The following is a 24543-nucleotide window of genomic DNA, read 5'->3' on the forward strand; positions in this document are numbered from 1 at the left end:
TGACTTATGTATGCCAGAACTTCAACCTTCGACAACCTAATATACAAAATTAGCGAGATTCCCTTCTAGAGTGAGATCCTCATCACAAAATTAGCGAGATTTCTCTTTCCTTGTCGAGGGTTGAAGTTTCTACTTATGTATGAAGAAACTTCAACCCTCGACAACCCTAATTCTATGTTTGTCTCTGTTTGTCGAGTTCTCAACGTTCAACCTCTACATTAGTCGAATCCTCAACCCTCGACTTCTAGCCTCGAAATCCCAAAACAACAATATTTCTCTAATAAGTTTCAAAACAACAATATTTCTCTAATAAGTTTTGAAAACAACAATATTAATATTAAAGGTCCGAAAAATCTGTATATTTTATTAAGGTGTGATAAATTCATAAAGTAGTTAAATAGAATCTAAAACAATAATATAATTACAATATAGAGATTATGTTAACTACATAACAAAATTAGGATAGGAGGGCAGTTGTCATTGATAAATATCAACAAACCCTGTATATATACCTCGACCCTGTTTTCTATTTTGAAATTACCTGGTATTTGTAGTTTCATCAACAATAACATCTACGAACAAGGCAAGGGCAATTCAGGGATTTAGAAAATCGAGATCATGTAGTCAATTCATGGGCGATTTTGTCATTTTTCAGAATGAAACCTCAAATTCCACCATATACTCCAATTCCCCAATTTTAAACTCCAAAGTGTGTATAGAGAATTAGATCAATAATCAGAAGATTCCATAACTCTTGAAATCGAACATTCCTTACCTCAAATGAAGCGTACACATTCAATTGAGAGAATTAGATGATCAATTAGTAGAGATTTAGATATCTAATCTCCCAAAAGACTGGTGTGAACATACACATATTTATATACTCTTTTAAAATCAAGAGATTTTTACTTTTCGAAGAGTGGTATTGTGTCCTAATTTTTCTTTTGGGAAGAAACAGTTCTTATCTCTAAAATTTTCAAATCAAATGATCTTTCACTGCGAACTTTTTTTTTTTATTATTGGACTAAGTTAAACCATAGACGTAGAAATATACTGCAATTTTTATTTTATATTAAACTTTCTCTAATTCACCCATTCAATAAAAGGTAAATTCACTAATTCTAATAAAAATAAATTGCGTGTAAAATGAGTTTGACAGACAACCTAATTAATTAACGAATTTTAACAAATATTTTTAATATTATTTTTCTTATCTTACTAATTATGTACCATACATATATTTTTACAATTCATAATTTTCTGAATGAAAACTTATCCAAACTAAATATTGCAACAGTAGTGAAGTCTATTTAAGATCACAGTGATTTGATGAAAATGAAGTTTAAGGGGTAATTTGATCCTTTCACAAAAAAAAAAAAAAAAAAAAAAAAAAAAAAAAAAAAACATAAGAGGGGTAATTTGATGAGATTGAAAAGTTGAAAATTTGATTTGACATTTTCGCATTTTAGTCACCGTTAAATTGAAATTTATGTATTAATTCTGCTGAAAGAAAACGTAGTATCATTAGAAAAAATTATCGAGAATAACATTATCAAGTTTTTACTTTTTAAAACTAGCATGGTTTTTTAAAATTCATTAAATTAGTTTTTTTATTCTATGGTTTTTTAAAATTCATTAAATTAGTTTTTTTATTCTATCTTGGACAATCGAGCATCGAGATTTAGTTAAAATATTAACATTTCTAACTCATCGATTGTTTTAGACCTTTTCATGAAATCTCGAACAATATTATAAGTTTTGATAGGTTGGTAGTTAGATCAAGATCAAAATAGAACTAACTTTTTTCGTTAGTATATCTCTATCTTGAAAGTCCGTCCTACAGATAGGAGTTCCTATCTCGACGGCCTAAACGAGAATTTTCTGTGGGACGTGAAAGAGTTCAAGCTGCAAAAAAGACTAGTAACGATACTACTGGATTCATACGTATTTTGTTTTCTCGATGTTAAATTCTGATATAAATATCGATGGTCGATCTTGAACGAGATGAATCGAGAAAAACTATAGTGAGTTTTCAATTTTAAGAGATGAAGTACAAATAATTTCTACCTCACAAACTACCCAAAGCGGACTATAAATACAAACCCTTGATTGGACAAAGGAGAATTACCAAGTCAAGATACACCAGAAAAATGACGACGCAACTTGCTACTCACAGAGCAGACGCCGAGATCTACAACGGCGACGCTCTCTGCAAGCAAAAATCTCAAGAACTTCTCGATCAATTCTTTCTTCCTCGCGGCCTTCTCCCCTTAAACGAAATCCTTGAGGTCGGCTACAATAAGACCTCTGGTTTCATTTGGTTCAAGCAGCAGAAGAAAAAGGAGCACCGGTTCGCCGCCATCGGACGCACTGTCTTGTACGATATCGAGGTCACCGCCTTCATCGAGGAGCGTCGTCTCCGCCGTCTCACCGGAGTTAAGAGCAAGGAGTTCTTTCTTTGGATTACCGTTTCCGATATTTATATTGATGAACAGAACACGAGCAGGATCACCTTCGGTACTCTGACTGGAATTGCCAAGTCCTTTCCGGTCTCTGCGTTTCTGATTGAAGAAGAAACTGATCGGAAGAAGTGAAGATTCTTAGGGATTGAACTAAAGGATCGGTGAATTTCAAAACTCTGAGTCAATTCGGGTATGGATACATTCAACATGAATAATTTGATAATATATGATGGATACGGAATAAACTGACTTAAAACTAGGGCATAAATCTCCTGCTTAATTTAGTTCAAATAATCTTAATTCGGTTCGAGGAAAATGAAATTACAGATGTTTTCGTTACAGAAGTAGGAATTACTCTCTGAGTCTGAATTAAATTTCAATTGTAGAATCCATGTACTTTGTTGAGAAATATACCATTGCTAATCCTATTTACCTAATCGAACCGATCATCAAATTGATCATCGTGCTGGTGACTTTCATCTCCTGGATTTGGTAGAAATGGAAATTCCATAATTCAGTAATGATCTTGTTGAATGATGAACACTAACTAGTGTCGAAATCTTCCAGCTGTTTTAGCAGATTATCTTCAATTGCTGTAATTCAAATGAAAAACTTGAAAACCAGAAAGTGAGGACCACAAAAACTTTAAACTAAGAGGGTGAAATTCCTCTCCTATCTGTGAAAAAAGTGGTATGTGATAAGCCATGTGCATCTTTCATTTTCCTGAAAAAGAATGAAGCATACTAGGAAAATTCTTACTGAAATCTTGTTTTGTTCTTATGTGGTGGGAAATTGGGATAATCAATATTCAATGATAGCAACCCATATAGTATATTGAGAATTTGAAGCCTAAACTGAAGATAATGTTATAGTTTATGATATGATTATGCCAAAAGCTGATTTCTAAGTAAATTGCTATGCTTATAATATGGAGTGTCTTCTTGTTCATGATGATTGATTTTCTTTGTGTGAATATTATTGGTAGATGGAGTAATGAAGGGCTAGCAGGATGAACTTGTTTGCATAGAAATAGTTTCTGTGTTAATTAATCGTATTTGGTATTTCTAATCCTTTGTGGTAAAAAAAGTTGGGCTAAATAAAGCACTTAACTCCAATTTTAGTTCGATTGATTAGAATGGAGTTTAAGTTCTTTTGGTTCGGCCCTTTTATTTAACTATAAGAAAAATAAAAATCAATTTCGGGGACCTTTCAACTATTTTAAAATGGGTAGGTAAGTCAAACCTACTTGTATACTATTGATTTCAAGATTAGATATTTGATTCTAAAAAAAATGTCTTTATTCTCCAACTTTCAAAAGTATTTATTGCTTTTATCATTATTGCAATTTATAAATTGTATTTAGTAGGTATTTAAGTGTTTGAGGGGAAAAAAAGTAAACGATTGAAGTTACAAATTTAAAATTGGGCAAATATCAATTTATATCTCTTAACTTTGGAGTTGTATCAATTTAAACCATAAACTAATATATAATTATATCAATTTAAACTCTATAGTTGTATCGATTTTTGTCCTAAACTAATAATTGTATCGATTTAAACTTTTATAAGTATATCAATTTAAATCATGAACTTTCATAAGTATATAAATTTAAACCCTAAAACTTAATATTTCATAAATGTATCTAAATAAAACATGATGAAGGATTTAAATTGATACACATGTAGAAGTGGAGGGTCTAAATTGATATAATTATTAGTTTGAGGTTTAAATTGATACACTTAAGAAAATTTAGAGTTTTAATTGATACAATTATTAATTTAGAATTTAACTTTATACAACCGAAATATCCATTGATATAATTATTAATTTAGAATTTAACTTGATACAACCGAAAATTGAGGATATTTGCTCTTTAAAATTTAGGACCATTTACGCAACCTAACTTTGCCAAAAGAAAAAGTAAGTCAATTGGAATAAAAAACATAGGTTTGAATAATTATATTATATTTAATGAGGTTATTTGCTATGTTTTTTTTTTAGTAATAAAGTGCTATGATTCTTTGTTCTATCTGCCACCCATTAGATTTTCATTCAATATCAAGACAATAGAAAAAGTTTAACAGAAAAATCATTTGAATGTTCTTACAAAAGTCTGATGAGGTAAAAAATAGGATATCAAAACAGATTTAAGATGAAATAAACTGCCATAAAAATTGTTACTATGATAGGTAATAAATGTCAACAAATATTTATTGCTGACTGAATTGAAAAATCATGAAACAAAAAAAAAAAAAAATTGATTTTTCGTGTGTCATCTATATATTTTTTATAGCAGATTTAAAGATTAGAAAAAAGTTAAGAAATGTATTTATGACAATTTTTTAAAGTCATAAAAACTCGTTTTTGTTGTAGTGGTAGTTCATAAATCAAAATACTATTTAAACTCGTCAAATACTAAAATAGAAAGATAAATAATTTATAAGCATGATGTAGCAATTCATACTCCAATCATTCAATTCTATATCCATTTGAACCTTAGATTTAAATAAATATACCATTTTTATCGGTTTTTTTAAATTTTTTTGGTAAACTTGTCTACCAATTAAAAAAATTAAAGAAAAAATATCATTCAAAACCCACGAATGTGAACACAAATCTATTCAACTCTTGTTCAGATCATACATATGTGGTAAGTCAGTAAGGGCACAAATAGTATATATTCGTATATTATTTTTCAAATAAACGTCTCTTATAAGATAAAAATTGCAACACATTTGAAGTATAAGATAAATAAAAAATATTCAAGGTACAATATGATAAAATTAAAAGTTTAATATATCTCCCAACACGATTATATATAGGTAAAAAATGATTCTTGCCCCCTTAAAAATTAATATCGAAGAATAAGAAAACATGATTTGAAGTGTAAAATGTGTTGGATGTGTGCATCTATACGAACGTACATCTCGAAAAAAGCCAATTCCCATTTCATGCATGAAGTGCACGCTACGAAAATCAAATTCCAATAACCCAAGCAACTTCACATGCCTTCTTTCCTAGCTAGTTTCCTCCTTCAAAATTACTAGATTTAATTATTCACACATTCTTTATTAATTTCCTCCTCATTAAATCAAACAAAATATGCTCCCACAAACATTAAACTTTTGTCTAAAATCACTTCTTAAATTAAAATTAAAGAAAATAACTTTTCATATTCTTAAATTTCTATATTAGACACAAATAAGAGAGGATTACATTCTAAATAATATACAAGAAACAAGAAAGAAGAAGAGAAATAATGGTTTTTCTTTTTTCTTCTATATATATATATATATATGGAGACCATATGTTATACTCTTTAATTTGTCACATTTTCAAGAAGGGGAAAATTTTTAAAATAGCAAGAAAAAAGGGAAAAAAAAGCCAGAAATTAGCTGAAACCCACTTGAAGAATTGATAATGCCCAAATGAATGATCAAGGATTAATCAAGGCCGATCAAGATGGCAATAGAAGGCAAGAGATGAAGATTGAGGATTTTCATTATGGCAAGGAGAAGAACCAGAAGGAGGAACAAATCCCTTTGGAAGCATCACAGAGAAAGCACTTCCCTTTTTATTATAATTGCTTTTAAACCCAGCCGGGACCTTCTTTAATTTCTTCTTGCTGATCTTGTTAATTTTGATCTCCATTTGTAATTTGTTGGTTGTGTAGTACTGATGTCGATCATGATCTACTTCTCGCCGTGGGGTGGTGGGTGCGCCGCCGTGAAAGATGGTGGTTCGGTGACGGCGGGGTTCGTTTGGTTTGTGGGGAAGGGGTTTAGAGGAAGAGGTGGAAATTAGGAGAAAGAAGAGAATGAGAGACAGAGAGATTTGGAAGAAGTAAAGGTAATTTGGTGATGAAGGAGAGATTGAGGAAGGAATCTTGAAACCCATTTTCACTTTTGAGAAAGAGAGAAAAGGGTTGAATGTTATAGTGAAAATGGGTACACTTGTTTCATTTGTGTTCTTTTGTGCAATCCATGAGAGCCAAAATTTTCATAAAGAGAGAGAGAGTGAGAGAGAGAGAGAAAGGGGAAATATTATTTGAGGGAGGTGTGGATTTGGATAATAATAATGTGTGTATAGTTGTTTATTTATTTATTTATGTTATTTGATGTATGAGAAAATGATTTTAATGCTGTAATTTGGTCCATATTTCATGGGTCAATCACGTTATCTAAGGGGAAAAAATGGTCAATTATATTCCAAAAGTCAAATAGAATATATTTTTTGAGTGTATAAATCAATAGAAAATTTATTCTATTATAAGGCCGTTCGCTATACTTTATACTTAACAACTGGATGATTGGATGTAAATTCAAGAATCTGCAGGTACATAATATAAATTTAAGGTATTTTTATAAATCTTAACTCATATTATCTAACAATGTAAAACTGTCAGTCACATTGTGGTAGCCTCCTCTAATAATTAGTTTTAGTTGATGTGAGATAGTTACGTTAGAATGAGAGAAGATAAAGCCTCTTCAAGAAAAATCATCTTTTTATATATTTTTTTTAAAAAATAATTTGGGCACGTAAAAAGGGGAAAAAAGGCTAAAGAATAGGAGTAGAAGCCACAAACTAGCTCTTGAGTTAGAAAGAAACTCATCCATTAGACCTTTTTTTTTACTATAGCCTCTCCAATTTCATCAACAAGACGTTGAATTTTATTGTCAAAATGTTCACCTTCTTCCAAAATTAAGTTTCCAATGAATCAATGAATTAGTTTTAGGAAAAAGGATTAAGTCAAGACTTGGTCATTTTTTAATGGTCATATTGATGTCGTCCAACAATGCAACCGATTCTATGAACTCCAATGAGTAGACATTCTATGAATCCCTTGACATGCTAACATTATCTCACCTCCAAAATTTAAAAATATGCCCCTTATGCCCTGAACAACACGTGCTACAATGGTCGGGACAAAGGGTCGTTATCCGCGAGGGTGAACTAACTCCAAAACCTGAAACCTACCACACTCATTTTGAAAAAAAATCCATGTTTACAAACAAAATATTAATTATCTTAAACATTGTTGTTGTATCAATTAAAGCTCTAAATGAACCATTGTATCAATTTAAATCCAAAACTTTTATGAGTGAATCATTTGTTACGATCTTTACTAATTTATAGATATTTTCACTTGATTTCAATTAAAATCAACTAAAAAATACCTGAATGAAATTATTCTCTTTCCGAAGTTTTCTATCCAAATATATCATATATTTTTTTTCCTAAACACATAAAGAAAAATATACGAAAACAAAAGGAAGAAAAATTAACTACTCATATTTAAAAAAAAATGGATACTATTTATTTAATTATACAGTGCGTTTCTCTAATATTACGTAATTTGATTTAACCTCATGTGAAAAGTATACATTAACAAAATTTAAAACAAAATTTGTTAAAAAAAAATTTGATTTAAACTGATTTAATTATTAAAATTTAAGATTTTAATTTATATAATTATTGAACGGTATAAATTAATTTTTCAATTAAAGAAAAAAATCTCAGTGCTCTTCGCGGAATACTAATTATTCGGTTCAAATTTCGTTCACCTTCTTCCTCTCCTCTTCTCTCTCCGTCTACGACCCGTGGACCTTCATTTCTTGTTGCGTATCAATCCATACATACAATTGCCGCCAATCAATTTCCCGCTCAAATTTTCCGATCATCTCCACCGGTAATCGTCGATCGGAGATGTAAGAAGAGCACTAGGAATCCGTTGCCATTTTTAAATCTCCGCGTCTCTCTCTCTGCAACTCAGGCCTCCGAGCGGAGCGGAGAGGAGGCCAACCGTAAAAAAGCCCTAGACCGCGATCCAATTGAATATGTCGAGTTCTCTACCCTACTCTGTCAAAGATGTTCATTACGACAATGCTAAGTTTCGACAGAGATCCTACTTCAAGGTCTTTCTATGCTAGATCTTGACTTATTGCGCCATTTCCATTTCATGAAATCTGCTTGCTTATCCTCAGGCACTCCGTGCGTGTGATTTTGTTTCCGGTTAATGTTTGGATGAATTGGTAGCTTTCTACTTACATTCTAGCGACGAGTATTTCTTAATTCTCATTCATTCCTTGAACTTTGATTGTGCCTGGAACAACTTTAGATTCTCTCGGTGTAATTGAGTTACGAATTCCATTTACTTTATTTAGGACTGTGAAGTTGGTTCTGGAATGGAGCTGGCGTGGGGGAGGGGTAGAAACTCGATGGAATCGATCGCCTGGATTTGTTTGAATAGTCATTTTCGTCGGAAATGCGTGTTTAATTAGTGAAAATTATTATAGAAAAGAAAGATTGAGGATATTTGTGTTTTGCGAAATAATCGGGAGCTATGTTGTTAGGTCCTTTGTGATTGATGTGAAATTATACAACGTTGTTCATAAACGTACAATCTGCAATTGGTGGTTATCTTCTGCTGTAAATTTCAGACTTGCCAATACTTTTGGATGACTGCCCAAACAATATGGAAAATACAGAGAAGATAAATTTTCAAGGAAGAATAGGTTTACAGAAGAATTTTGTGAGTAGAAATTTCCCCCTCCAAAATTCTCCTTACATGTTGAACCATCTAGGACGTGAGACATGCAACTTATCTCTAAAATACTCGTCTCTTGTTGTTGTGAGATCATTGTTATTGATAACCCTGGGACTTGTGTGCAGTTTCAATTTTCTTAACACTGAATATAGTGACCTAATAATTTTGTATTTATTTATTTATCATGTCATATCCCAGTAACATAAAGATTTTATTTTGGTGGTACAAATATTAGATCTTATCCAAAAAGAAAATTTATTATCTGAACCAATCCTTATTGGTTACAGATTGCACTTATCAGAGTCCTTCATTTTTGGGATGAACCTATAGTTATTTGATATGGGTTGACATTGATTGTTCTGAGTTATGACTCAAAGTTCTCATCTCGCTTTCTCAGGTGATGACTCAGAATTTACTCACTGGTAGCAGAAAACGTGATTATCTAAGTTGTAGCACAGGGAAGTTTCTTGTATTACTTTTGATCTTCGGCTTGGCATATCTTTTGTTGACTAGTACTACTCCCGTCCATGGTCCCAATCGAGTGGCCAAAGTTGGTGAGAATAATGAGAAAGGAGAGTTTAAGAATAATGGTGGCATTAACTTCAGGAACTTATGGAGAAGAGCTCCTAGGCTTCCTCCTCGATTACCACCAGATGAAAAAGGTAGCAATACTAGCTACCATTTCGATCCAAACACATTAATCTCTGAGTCGTTATGGATTTCAAGGCAACAGAAAGTTAAGGATGCTTTTATCCATGCATGGTCCGGCTATAAAAGGTATGCAATGGGGTATGACGAACTTATGCCACTGAGTCAGCATGGAACTGATGGTTTAGGAGGTTTAGGTGCTACGGTTGTGGATGCCCTTGACACTGCCATGATAATGGGCGCTAGTGATATTGTCTCTGAGGCAGGCTCATGGGTTGAAAAACATCTTTTGGATAGAATTAAGGAAAAAGGTCAAGTCAATTTATTTGAGACTACCATACGTGTTTTAGGTGGTCTCTTAAGTGCATATCACTTGAGAGCTGGAGAATATGGGAAGAGGTTTGAAAATGAAGGACCTAAGCCAGCTGTTTATCTAGAAATTGCAAAGAACTTGGCTGATCGTTTGCTAAGTGCTTTTACCTCCAGTCCAACTGCTATTCCTCTCTGTGATGTTGTTTTAAAAGATTCCTCGGCTCATGCAGCTCCTGGTGGATCAAGTAGCACATCCGAAGTATCTACTTTACAGCTGGAATTTAATTATCTCAGTACTGTTTCAGGTGACCCAAAGTATTCAATTGCTGCTATGAAGGTCTTGGAACACATGAAGAGCCTTCCGAAAGTGGAAGGTTTGGTTCCCATCTATATTAGGTATGGAGCTTTTTTTATCTAGTATAAGCACGTTTTCTTTATTTTAGACAATATGGCTATGTCTAACATATATGTCAAACTTTTTAAGCCTTTTTTGTTATGATCTATGGACGCATCAGAAAAAAGATATTAGATGAAAATTGTGAATTCTTTTGTAAACTCTAGTTTCCATCTGGGTTAATAGCCTCATCTCCCCACAGTTTTTCAGTATCCCTATATTTCAGTGTTCATGAATTACATACTAATGTGTGTATGTAACCAATTCAATGGATATTACTGGTATATAATATGTTGAACCTTCTATTTTCTTGTATTAATATATATTTATCCGTCTTCTCATTGTGGATAAATGAAAACACTATTATTTGAATTGTAAAATGTATTGTAACAAATATTATCTTTGTCAATTATAATCTTGATGTTCTTTCGGCCAACTGGAAAGCTTTCTTGTGATCTTCCTTGGTTTGGAACTTAGGGCTTAGCTCTCCTGGTTTTTTCCCCCTTTTTTTCTAGTATTCATATATGTCTAAAATTGATTCTTTTCTCTCTCTTTTTTTAAAAAAATATCTACTTTCATCACATATTCACAATATGCTATATTGGTAGTCATTTTAAAAGTTGATATCTTGTCAGTAGTGAGTCCATGCTTCGCAGTGTCTGAGATATGGCTTCAATTGAACCTTTTGTCATGTTGGCAAAATTCTCTTTCCAATCAAGAGAGGTTATTCTTCTGAAGCCAAGAATAAAAAGTAAATAGTTGTGCTTGTATCAATTTTTTTTTTTTTTTTTTTTTTTTTTGAGTTTTGGCATAATATGGTTCCTTCTGCCATTCTGAATCTCCTCGTGCTTTTTGGTTATTGAAAGGTTCCTTTAACTTAGAGGATATGGTGATGACTAAATTGACTTATTTTAACATCATTTTCTTCTCAATTGCAGCCCTCAAACTGGCCAGTTTAGCGGAGAAACCATAAGACTGGGATCTCGTGGTGATAGCTACTATGAGTATCTACTCAAAGTGTGGCTTCAGAAGCGAAGGAGAGAAAATAATAATTTCACTTATCTACATGATATGTATGAAGAAGCCATGAAAGGTGTTAAACATCTTCTTGTTCGAAAGTCCGTCCCAAATGGGTTGGTTTTTGTTGGAGAATTGCCATATGGATCAGATTCTTCTATTAGTCCGAAAATGGACCACCTGGTATGCATTATTTCTTCTTGTATCTAATATTCAATTTTCTGGTAGACCAGCTTATGGTATAGTCAAGGCTATATATTATCAAGGAACATTGGCTCAAACTGAAATAATTTGGAAGATTATTCCCCAAATTTGGGAGTTTGATTTTTCTGCATATATCTGTCTAAGATATTCAAAATTTGAAATGTCTCTGGATGTATAGAAATATGATTTAAACTTTGAAAAATAATGTGACATATGAAAAAGATGCTATATATGCTCGTTGATTGTCATAATATAAGGCTATATATATATCTTTCATTCACCCTCAAGATCGGTATTAGTATAACAGTGGAAACAGTACCATTATCTTGAAGCCTGTTATGTATTTCTTCATGTGCAGTCCTTGTGTTTGTGTTACAGATTTAGGGTGTTAGAAATTGTATAGAGTACACTTTCGCCTCCTTAAGTACATTATACAAACTTCTTTTTCCACTGCTCTGTCATTGCCCATTTCATCCTTTTCTATGCAGTGAGAAACATTACTGCATTCATAGCATTTAATAGCTACTAGTTATTTGATTGAGCCAAAGTGTCATGTTACTGGAAAGAAAAAAGATGAATGTAAATGCCATTGACAACACGTGTCTTCTTGTTCTCTTTAATAAATATAAAGAGATAGGGAGTAAATCTTGGGTTATCACTTATCCTACATCAGTTGTGAAAAAGGATGGGGGTCGTTCTTCAAGTATTGAGGAAATTTTCACCTCTTAAGTTAGCTTTTGGGGGAAGAACCCCCATTTGGCACAAAACTCTATCCCTAGATGAGATCCAACTGAAAACATCATATGTGGGAGGGAGATTGTTAAGTTTACTTATGAAGGGGCTGGATATTGGTAAGTATTAAGCAAAGCCCACTTCATAATTTAGCTTAGGGAGAAAGTTTGGTTATGGGATTAGATGATGCAGGGCAAAAGAAAAAAGAAAACATACAAATAGTGGGTTTTTTTTTATTTATTTATTTATTTATAATTTTAATTATTATATATATATATATATATATATATATATATAAAAGAAAAGTAAAAGTAACCGTTAGCTCAGCTGGCATCCCGCATGTTCATACTTTAACGTTTTAAGGCTCTTTAGTAGTGTAAATGTGTCCCCCCGTAGTCTTTCTGCCTTATTCACTAGTTAGAGGTCCTTTTGGAATGGTGGCTGGTTCTACTTCTACCTCATCTTTGTTGTGTATATATATATGTTCATTTGGACTTGGTCACAATTCTAGTAGTTAATTGATGAGTTTACTAAGCCTGCATATTTTCCTTCCAAGGAATACCTATGTTATTCTGATGTGATTTTATTTCAAGACTTCATTTAATTCACCAGCTCAATGAGTTAACTAAGGTTGCATATTTTCATTCCAAGAGAATAGTACGCCATTGTAATGGGTTCTAGATCAAGACTTCAAATTAATATTTTGATTCTTCAGATCATTGGTAATCTGAGTAAAGCAATGTGACCTATGAAAGCATCATATTAGCCCTTGTTTCTTACTCGACTAATAAACTTGTGCCTGTTTTAGGTATGTTTCTTATCAGGTACCCTTGCTCTTGGTGCAACCAAGGGCATCACCAAGGAAGAAGCAATGAGTAAAAGCTTATTGAGCTTTGATGATCTGGAAAATCTGAATCTAGCAGAGGATCTTGCAAAAACTTGCTATGAGATGTATGAAGTAACCTCTACCGGTCTTGCCCCAGAAATAGTTTATTTTCATACTGAGGTCGGTTCTATTTCCCATCATCTATTGTAAATTTGTTCGTTATTTCTTTCTTTCCCCATTTCTTCATGCTGTCCATTAATCTAAAGACACTAGGCACATCATTTGTCCAGGAATATTCTGAACAAGGCCTTGATGGTGGAAATAAAAATTCGAAATACATCGGCGACATAATAATCAAGCCACTGGATCGTCATAATCTGATGCGGCCCGAAACAGTCGAGTCATTGTTCGTCCTGTATCGTATCACAGGCAATCCAAAGTATGGCCTCTACATTAACCATGCTTCTTGTAATTGTTCATTAACTGCATTTCGTATAGCTGCATCGGTTGAGAAAAACAAAGGATGTTTATATGAATGTAATGCAGGTACCGAGCATGGGGGTGGGAGATTTTTGAAGCATTCGAGAGGCACACAAAGGTTAGTAGTGGTGGATATACATCACTAGATGATGTTACTACAGTTCCTCCCCGGAGAAGGGACAAAATGGAGACATTCTTTCTGGGGGAGACACTCAAGTATTTGTACTTGCTATTTGGGGACAGTTCCACGATTCCGTTGGATAAATATGTGTTCAATACAGAAGCACATCCGCTACCAATTGAAGGCAATATTCAGATTAAATGATACCAAAATTGTGTTCGGCGGAAAGGTAAATTTCCTGTATTCTTTTACATATTTGCAAATTGATTGATTTCCCTGGTACTCTGACCAATGTTTGTTCATATACTACTTTCAACATCATTGATCTCTGTATTTTAAAAAAATCGACCATTTTGGTCCCTTCATTTTTAACTCATTTTGATCTATCAAAATTTTACCATTATACTCCATTCAGTATGACCATAAATTTGTATTAATGACTTTTCATTGGGAATGAAATTATGCTAATAAGGATAAAATGGTCACTTTTTTAAAAATACAAGACCAAAATAAACGTAATAGATTAATATGTTGTGAGCCATTGATATTTTACACCTTGATATCAATTATATCGATTAATATTTACAATATTTATAACCGCTGTTTAAATTATAATTTTATAGTATTTTATCTAAATTAGGTTGCCAACTAATCGTACAACATCGTAGCTCACGGAAGCCTGTCATGGTAAAATGGAAGAGAAGGTTTAACTTGCCAATTCACATGAGAAGCATTAACAGGTTTCTCGATAATTTAGCCTTTTAGTTGAATTATAATTTTTTTTTTCAAATACAGGTTTTTGTTTTTCTAGTCTCTGCATCATAGTATAGCTTAAACAAACATTTTGGACCATCATTAAATTTGTGCACATGTAGCCATTTTTCCAGTTTTCTCATATAATTAATTGCTTTGAAATACTAAGTTGAATATGAGTTGGAACTTGTACTGCGGTAGATGATTGTTTCCATTTGGTTACACTGAACAGCTTCAATGTCTGTATTCATCGGTGGTCCTATCTGATAACCAGAGAATAAATTGAATTTATATTTTATGAAGGAACAATACTATAATAATTCTGACATCAATACTACCTCTAATAAATGGTTTTAGTATAGAGCGTCAGTATTTATAGAATGGAAATCTTTTCTTGATTGAAATATGAGCAAACCATGAAATTTTAAAAGTTCAAACACCAGTAGACTATTTTCAGTTATATCTGCAATTGATTAAAATCAAAATTGCAAAAACGAAACTTTCGGTTTATTTATGAAACAAGTATATACCCTTCCCTATTTTTTAGTGTTTCCTTTTTCTTTACTAAATCCTAGGTCCTATTATTTGCTATTAAGAAGTGACTATAGATGGCACGTTTTTTTCGAACAAAGAATTCTGAAATCTGATACCTCATATGAAAATAGTGAAAACGAAGACTATATCTCCCCAAGCCGGAGAGATTGAATCCTTCCTTCTACCTTGGAAATCTGCCAGACTCATCGTGAAATTATTAAAAAGTAAAAACATTTTTATGTCTCATTCAAATTCTATACCGTCTTTTGTCAGAATAATGATAATAATAAAAAGACCGTATTATATAGAAAAAGGTGTGACTAATACAATATGTATGCATGATAAACCATAGATTATTTTTTTTTTCTTTGGAAAAAAAATATTTTTTTAATGGTTGAGGTTTTGAGTCTAGTTTGTATATTGAGTTCTGCCATTTTGATTTTAATCAATTGAGTTCATAAAATTTGGTCCCTAGGACTTCACAATTTAAAAATGTTACATTTTTCCCTTTGAATATTGAGTTCTATTTCAATTTGGTCCTTAGGACTTTGAGATTTATACTTAACCTTGATTTTTTTACTAAATACTCACTTTAAGTCCAATTAATGTCAAATATGAAAGAGATCATTGGTAAAAGTTCAATGTAAGTGAAAAATCTTAAAACTCAAGGACCAAATGAAAACTAAATCAAAATTCAAGGATAAAAATATATCATCCTGAAAATCTAGGAATCCAAGAAAAATAAAACTCAAAATTTAAGGGATAAAAAGTGTGATATTTTGAAAATTTGAGGCCAAATAGAAACTCGACTCAACTGTCCAGAATAAAAGCATATTTTCCCCCTTTTTTTTAAATAAAATAAAGTGCATCAATACTTGAGCCTCTAATGAAAGAAAGTGAGTTCATATAATTTCATCACCAATCCATAAAACTCGGATCAAATAGTCATATACCAATTAAAAAGATAAATACTCAATCTGAAGGCATAAATTACTGTTATGTCCAAATACATATGATAAAGCAAATACTAACCTTCTCTCTTTTGCTCATTTGCTTCTCTTCCAGATCTTATGCATCAACGCGCTTCCTGTAATGAATTGGAATTATTGTGGTCAGAGATGAAGAAATCTACTAACGTAGATTGATAAGCAAAATTCGCACAATGAAGAAATCTACTAACGTAGAAATGAAGAACATTTTAAGAACACTAAATTCTCAAGATAGGTAGGTTAGAACCAAATGTACGAATGTAAGCAAAATTCCCAAAAGTAAGAGAACTGTTAGATTGATAAGAATAAATGAGTTTTTTTTAATATAGAAAATTGTTGATTTTTTTTTTTTCGAATATAACAAAATTTCACTGTGTATCCATGATAAACATTAATAGATCAATCAGTGATAGACACTGATAGATATCTATCAATGTCTATCACTGTCACTGATAGTTTCAATGTCTATAACTAATAGACAGTGATATTTTACTATATTTTGAAAATGTTTCCAGCAATGCAAGAGAATGTTAAAATATTACCGCAACCAAAACAAATTGGTAATGGGAATTATTAGTACTCATCGTCACTACTATAGACAACATTGTTCGAATTAGAGGATGTTATATTTTATATTATACTTGCTCTTATACTAACTCCCAGAGATAGGGATTCAGATTAGGAGTGTTCAAAAAACTTGGTAATTCGACCAACCCGGACTACCCAACCTCAACGGTAAGGATTGGGTTGAGTTAGATTTTATTTTGGGTTGAGTTGGGTTGAAAAAAAAATTAAAATGATTTGGGCTAGTTGCATAAATGGAATTCAAACCCAAAATAATAGAATATGTAGTACAAAGATAAAACAATTGCATATATAGAACAAAAAATAGTAAAGGACCAAAAAATCCATGCCCAACCACCATTTTGCGCGTTGTTTCCCAATTTTCTCAAATTGAAAGTTATCATTGATAGCTACTATCAGTGAAGCTTTTAATTTGAGAAGTGTGTTATAAGTAGCTATCATCAATAGCTATCACCGATAGCTGCCATCAGTGGTAGCTTTTTGATTTGAGAAGTGTATTATCAGTTGCTATCACCGATAGTTGCTATTAGTGATAGCTTTCAATTTGAGAAGTGTGCTATTAGTTGCGATCGCTGATACCTGTAATCCGTGATAACTTTCAATTTGAGAAGTGTGCTATTAGATACGATCGTTGATAGCTACAATCCTTACTACTATCAGCGATAACTTTTAATTTAAGAAATGTACTATCAGTTGCTATCAGTAATACTGCTATCGGTGAATATCAATAATGTTGTTACTAGTGATAACAACTGATAGCTGCTATCAATGATAGCTTTCAATTCGAGAAACGTGTTATTAGTTACTATCGTTGATAGTTGTTATAAGTGATGTTGCTATTAGTTATAACTTCCAATTTGAGAAATGAGTTATTAGTTGACTGATATGTTTTTATCAATGATAGCCAAATAGTATTGCCAATATGTTTCTATCAATAGTATTATTTTGATTTTTTTTGTTGTTTGAATTTGATATCATGTTATAGTTGTTTGTAAATAATCAGGGTCTTTTGATTAATTTGTTGACACATGTAGTGTGTTTGTATGTCGTTATTGATGCATATAAGTATAAAATGATATCTTTCAACATTGATAGTCATAAAAGATAACATTGATAGCTACTGTCAATGATATTTTATATTGCTATCAATGTAATAGATATCACCGATAGTATTTATGTATTATGTAATGTAATATTTAAGAGGAAATGACTCATCGAGATTGTTTGACTGTGTATAAAAGTTTTCATTGATAGCATTCATAGTATCACTGTGATATTATTGATAGATTTCATATTCTTAAAGTCCTATAAAAAGAAAAAAAACATTATTGGCCTATTTCATAACGTTTTCATTTCTTATTTTTGAGAAATAAACTTGTTTAATAGCTATTTCATTTCTTATTTCAAACTTTTAATAAATATTTCTAAAAATGGTGCAATGAGGACTATTCTTTCAAATCCATTTTCATTTGTTAATTATATTTATTGTTTCGTTATAATAATCAAATTTGATGATTGACTTGTCGGTGTTAAGTCTTGAGTTTGAAACTCAGTTTTATAATTCTTTTTTTAAATGATTCAAGTGGGAAATGGGAAGATGAGGGAGAGAAATGTTTGATGAGATGGAAGCAAAAACTGGAGAAAGGAAAATAAATTAAAAAAATTTAAAAATGGGGAAAGGGAAAATTTAAAAAATTAACAAAATTGGAAAAATAAAAGAAAATAAAAAAAAAAACAGAGAAAGAAAATAAAATAAAAAAGGAGAAAAAAAAAAGAAAAAAACTGGAGAAAAAGAAGGAAAGAAAATATTTTTAGATTTTTTCTCTTATTGTTCTATTTATTACAAATAACCAAATGATTTTTCAGGTCAAGTCAAATAAAGATTGCAGAAACAGTGTAATTTGCAAATCTTTCTATATATTGCACACAATTTTAGAGAGGCACCACGATCCTTTTTATACAAACCTTTGCCCTAATTTAGGGGCAATAAAATAATAATAAATGAAGAAATAAGGGTATAAGAAAATGTACAGATGGCCGAATGAGATGAAGGAAAAATGAATCAGAATAACAACCTATAATAGAAAGCATGATTGGGAAAATGATCATATGTGGCATTCTTGATAACCTGACATCTTAATGTGTGAGTTGGCAGAGTTGGACTTGTTAACTTCTTTCAGCTGGACTTTCTCTCTAACATCCCCCCTTCAAACTTAGGGGTACTTCAACTATCCCAAGTTTGTTGCACAAAGTAAAGAACTATGAATAAGTAAGCGTTTTTTGTAAGACAATCTGCAAGCTGATTGGTGGTGGGAACATATCTGATTTCCAAAGTCCCTTTTAGAACTTGATCTCGCACATAATGAACGTCAATCTCAATATGTTTGGTTCTAACATGAAAAATAGGATTTGAAGTAAGAGCATTTGCACTGAGGTTATCACACCACAAGATTGGTTTGACGAAGGATTTCATATCGAGTTCACCCAGAAGTTGCTGCAACCATACAATTTTAGAGGAGGCTTGAGCCAAAGCCCTGTATTCTGATTCAGTGCTAGAACGTACAACTGTTGTTTACTTCTTTGATGACCAAGAGACAAGATTATGACCAAGGAAGACACAATAAGCAGCCACAAACTTTCGGTCGTTCATGTTAAAGGCCCAGTCTGCATCAGAAAAGGCAGAGATGTGCAAGTTAGGACTAGGTTGGAAGATAGTACCATAGTGCTTGGTACCACTAATGTATCGTAACACCCTTTTTACTGCCTGCCAGTGGATGTCAGTTAGCTTTTGCATAAGTTGACTGAGATGATTCACTGCATAAGAAATATCAAGTCGAGTAGTTGTAAGATATTGAAGTGCGCCGACTGCACTTCTATATATAAAGGGATTAGTAAGAGGATTTCCATCACTACTTGAGAGGTGTTTGCCTTGAATACATGGAGAGGGGGTAGGTTTGAGGTCAGAGAGCTCCAACTTATGAAGTAATTCATCAACGTATTTAGCTTGATGAAGTAAAAATCCAGATTCGAGACAGGTAACTTGGATACCCAAAAAGTAACTAAGGCGCTCAAGATCTTTTAATGCAAATGTATTATCCAAGGCTTGTATCAGCTGAGTAATTAGGCACCCGTCATTCCCAGTTAATATAACATCATTGACGTAGACTAGGAGAAAAATGATAGTAATCGTTGTTCTATATATGAAAAGGGAGGAATTAACCAGTGAGTGAATGAAACCCCATTGGAGTAAGTCTGCTTTTAGTGCATTATTCCAGGCTATTGGAGCTTGTTTTAATCCATATATGGCCTTTTTTAGCTTGCACACATAGTGAGGATATCGTGAGTCGACATATCCTGGTGGCTGTGACCTATACACATTTTCAGATAATTGACCATTAGAAAGGCATTGTTGAAGTCAAGCTACCTAAGCTCCTACCCTCTTGATACTGCAACGCTAAAGACAACACATTGTTGAGGTTTTTACTACAGGGCTAAAAGTTTCGAAGAAATCAATACCTGGATGTTGGTGAAATCCCTTAGCAATAAGGCGAACCTTGTATCTCTGTATCGACCCATTGGCATTGCGTTTTAGGTGAAAGACCCATTTGTTACCAACTATATTAAACGTTGATGAGGAAGGAACAAGCTGCCATGTATTGTTTTGAATAAGAGCATTGTATTCATTGTCCATGGCACTCTTCCACTGTGGAGTTGCAATAGTATCACATACTCTGGTTAGTTCAGTGCACGTCCTATCTGTAGGACCCTTAGATAGCCACACCTTTGGTTTGAAAATACCAGCTTTGCCTTTTGTAATCATCGGGTGAGTAGGGAGATTAATAGGATTCATAGGTCGAGAGGAATGGACTAAAGACTAGCTTCAGACGAGGTGGAACTGGGATGATATGGTGAGGACAATGAGTCTGGAGCTGGACAGGTGAACATTGGGTGTGAAGAAGCTAAATGTAAGGCAGAGGCAGAGCCAATGGAAGGTTGGGCTACAATATCACTAGAGAGACGATCTGGTGTAGATATTGGGGCAGCTGATGGGCCAGTAGGCTGGTGGGAAAATGGATGGATAATATGGGCTGAGGAGGTTGTGATTGCAATAATTTTGATGAGTCTGAGAATTGGGCCTGAGTTGGGTGGGGAACATTTTTTAGAATGGGTTGAAAGTTAGGTTGAATAGCCAATGTGATTTTTTAAGGCTTTTGAGATTGAAACTCAGAGGCATAGGGAAAATCTTGTCCATTGAATATTAAATGTCGAGAGATATACAACTGACCAGACTTACTAAGGCATTTGTATCCCTTGTGTGATGGGCTTGGCCCAAGATAAACACATTTTTCAAAATGATACTGAAATTTGTTTGTCTGGTAGAGCCGAAGACAGGGAAAATAGGCACAACCAAAGATTCGTAGAGTTGTCAAATCTAGTTTCGTTTTAAACATCAGCTCAATAGAAGCCATCCAATGAAGCATGGGAGTGGGTAGGCCGTTTATCAGGTATACTGCCATGGAGAAGGCATCTCACCAAAACGAAATGGGCATAGAAGCCTGTGTAAGAAGTGTTAAACCAGTTTCTACCAAGTGTTTGTGCTTCTACTCAGCCCTCGCATTTTGGGTTGAGATATATGGGCATGACAATCTAACTGCAGTTCCCATTGAAGTACAGGCTTGATGGACACGATGTTACTCACCACCATTATCAGACTGTAGTGCTTTGATTTGTGTATTGAATTGTGTTTGGACAAATTGAGTAAAATGTTGGAAGGCTGTGGGAGTGTCACTTTTTTGTTTGAGAGGATAAATCCAAAGATATCAACTGTGATCATCTAAAAATTAAACATAATATCTATATCCATTTATTGAGGTTATGGGAGCGGGCCCCCAGACATCTGTGTGTATGAGATCAAAGCATTTGTAGCACGGGAGATGGACAGAGGAAAGGGTAAGGCATGAGACTTTCCCAATCGGCAAGATTCATAGAAGAACAAGTCTTCATTCATTTTAGTGGAAACATTATAATGTCTAAGTAAGCAATTTAACGTTTTAGACACTGGATGACTCAGACGCCTATACTAGACAGTACGAGATTCTACAACATTTACTCAAATTCCCGATAAAACAAAGGCTGCAGACTTCTTATTTTTGTGCAGGGACTATTCTTGGCCAACTTTTCCATTGTGCATGATCTGAACTCCATCCAGACGATAGAGACCATCACTAAGCTCCCCTCTCAGTAACGTGCGTCCCGTAAGCTTGTCCTTTATAAGACAACGATCAACATAAAATTCAACAAAAATGACATTATCATTATCAAGTTTGGAAACACCGAGCACGTTTTTAGCTATATCTGGTACACACAAAATATTTGTTAGTTGAAAATTGATTTCCCATAAGATAAGCAAGAGTTTCTCGTATATGTAATATCTAGTTTCTCACCATTTCCAACAGTAACTAGTTCATTACCTCCATATTCAGTGAGATGATCTATGTTTGAGGAATTAACAGTGACATGGTTGGTAGCTCCATTGTCAGCATACCAGTTGAGCTTAGCCATTGTTTCAGAAGTTGCAAGAAATGGATTAATATTCTGTGTAGTGACAAAGACTGCTGGATTGGTAGGATTGTTGATAGAACTAGACATATTTCCACTACTCCGTCCTTGATTGAAAGATGGGGAGAAGTCCTTTTCGAGTCAATGATATCATACCAGGTCTGTGTGGCCGAACTTACCACATACTTGACACATTGGTCGATTGTTACCATGACTGTTGCTGCGTCCCCTATTGCCTCCATTGTTATTGTGGGAGAAGTAGTTGTTCAGAACGTTATTACCATTGCCATTCTTACCATTGAACTGGTGGCGATTAAAATTCTGACTGCCTGGAGGTCGTGACCCATTCGGAGGTTGATTAAACACTGCATTGGCAATAATTTTATGATTGAAGGAGGTATTAGACTTCATAGCTTTTTGATATTCAAGGCATTTCTCATATGATAGAAGTTCCGACTGCATATCGAGCCATGATATGCCTGGTTTTCCTTGAATGCCAATGACTATCAGATTATATTCTTCATCTAACCCCAGAAGAACTTGAGAAATCAACGCTCGAGTAGTAATTGCACTTCCAGCCTGGGCTAGGTTATCACAGTATGATTTCATCAAACGTAAATATTCACTCATCTTAGTGTTACCTTTGCGAGTTTGTTGAAAAATATGGCGTAAGTAGTTCTCCTCAGCTCTGGACTAAATGCTAAATAATTCTGAATGGCTTTATAAAGTTTTTTTGCATTGTCAAAACCAATCAGCATTCTTTTGCATTGTCAAAACCAATCAGCTGCATAGCGACCATGGGCATCATTGAATTGTAGAGCTAACTAAGGAGAAGCTGATCCATTGTTATTCAGGCCTCATATTGTGGATTCAGGCTTCTCTCAGTAGTGGTACTTACAGAATCTTCATGTACCATTTGAGAACTTGAAGCATCACTGATGCTTTATGCATCTAGTCTCGAGTTGTCACCAGGGGTTGGGAGAAATATGGAAGGGCAAGGATTCTTACTAGAAAGGTGACCTTTGAGCTTGTAACTTCGAAGAATGGGGAGAGCAAGATTTTTGCATAGTAAAAAATTTCCTTGATCGAGCTTGATACTCATTATCTGAATCAAAAGTTGGTTCAACGGAGGGTTGTTAAACTTTGCAGATTCAGACCCCCCAGATACGGTGTTTGCCATGGCACTCTGATACCAAAAAAGAGATTGTAGAAATAGAGTAATTCGCAAATCTTTCTATATATTGCACACAATTTTATAGAGGCACTGTGGCCCTTTTTATACAAACCTTTGTCCTAATTTAGGGACAATAAAATAATAATAAATGAAGGAATAAGGGTATAACAAAATGTACAGATGACCGAATGAGATGAAGGGAAAATAAATCAGAATAACAACCTATAATAGAAAGCATAATTGGGAAAATTATCATATATGGCACTTTTGACAACCTGGCACCTTAATGTGTGAGTTGGCAGAGTTGGACTTGTTGACTCCTTCCAGCTGGACTTTCTCTCTAATGAAGTCTCGGGTCCATAAATTCACTGTCCAGATCGGCTTGATATATACATACATACATACATACATACATACATACACATATATATATATATAACCTAATTTCAAATTTTACCTTTTAGATTTTCTTTTCTTTTTGCCGCTCGAGCCTCGCTCTGTCTCTCGACTCTCTCTCTCGACCTTCAACTTCAGTTTGCATGATCTCAGATGCCTCGCCGTTGCCATCTCTCTTAGACTCGATTCAATCTCAATCCTCCTTGTCGTCTCCCTCATTTCGGCTATCTATCTCCTATACTCGCCTCATTGTCTCCCTTGACTTTTTCCTTGCTTTCTGGTGATTAGTGCATGTTTTTGTTTATTTCTTCTATCATCAGTCGATGGATGAACTGTGTTGATTTTTTCATTGTCGAGCTGTTTTTTTTGCTTCTTTTTTTTTTTTGTTGTTCTAGTTCATATTAGGGATGATTTAGTTGCTTTGTTCTCTACTTTTGTGTTGTTTTTAGCTCTTAGATTTTGCTTTTCAATCTCAAAATGGATATGACTAGAGTTTATGGTAGCTTGTGTAATAAAAAAAAAAAAACCGATGACTTAACCTGACCCAACTTGAAAATTTTGGATTGGGTATGGGTTGGATTGACCCTTCAAAATATTGAGTTAAAGCCAATCTAAAATTTTTAGTTTCTATAAAAAGTCCCTAAACCAGCTGAATTCGCCCGTGTACACCCTTAATTCAGATTTCAAATAAACATGTGTATACACGCATTTAACAATGACTCAAACAAAAGGCATCAAAAGAATGTCACACATTAGCTTGGACAACAGTTGAATTCAAATTCTTATTACACCTAATAGAAAATTAAACAA

At 33.5% G+C, this 24543-nt stretch overlaps 2 protein-coding genes across 4 annotated transcripts; both read left to right on the plus strand.

Moving 5' to 3' along the window:
* Nucleotides 1-2001: 2001 nt before the first annotated feature.
* LOC120073921 (uncharacterized) lies at nt 2002-2899 on the plus strand. The gene has a single exon (XM_039026840.2). It carries the CDS (start codon nt 2151-2153, stop codon nt 2592-2594), a length of 444 nt encoding a protein of 147 aa, XP_038882768.1. The 5' UTR covers nt 2002-2150; the 3' UTR covers nt 2595-2899.
* A 5062-nt stretch (nt 2900-7961) lies between these two features.
* On the plus strand, nt 7962-16363 carry MNS3 (alpha-mannosidase 3). Of its 3 annotated transcripts, XR_005480817.2 has the most exons (8): nt 7966-8377; nt 9407-10365; nt 11302-11563; nt 13125-13322; nt 13433-13581; nt 13689-13972; nt 14384-14483; nt 16096-16363. XR_005480817.2 is itself a non-coding variant. In XM_039026680.2 (7 exons), the coding sequence occupies exons 1-6, from the start codon at nt 8300-8302 to the stop codon at nt 13945-13947; spliced, it is 1905 nt and encodes a 634-aa protein (XP_038882608.1). In that variant the 5' UTR covers nt 7962-8299; the 3' UTR covers nt 13948-13972; nt 14384-14696. The 3 variants fall into 3 exon arrangements, 2 of the variants coding, with proteins under 2 accessions (XP_038882608.1, XP_038882609.1); XM_039026680.2 differs by lacking the exon at nt 16096-16363 and having other exon boundaries at nt 7962-8377; nt 14384-14696; XM_039026681.2 differs by lacking the exon at nt 16096-16363 and having other exon boundaries at nt 7996-8994; nt 14384-14696.
* Nucleotides 16364-24543: the final 8180 nt, after the last annotated feature.

The sequence above is a fragment of the Benincasa hispida genome, chromosome 3 (assembly GCF_027475165.1).
Source record: "Benincasa hispida cultivar pf3 chromosome 3, pf3_genome.v1.1, whole genome shotgun sequence".
NCBI lineage: Eukaryota > Viridiplantae > Streptophyta > Magnoliopsida > Cucurbitales > Cucurbitaceae > Benincasa > Benincasa hispida.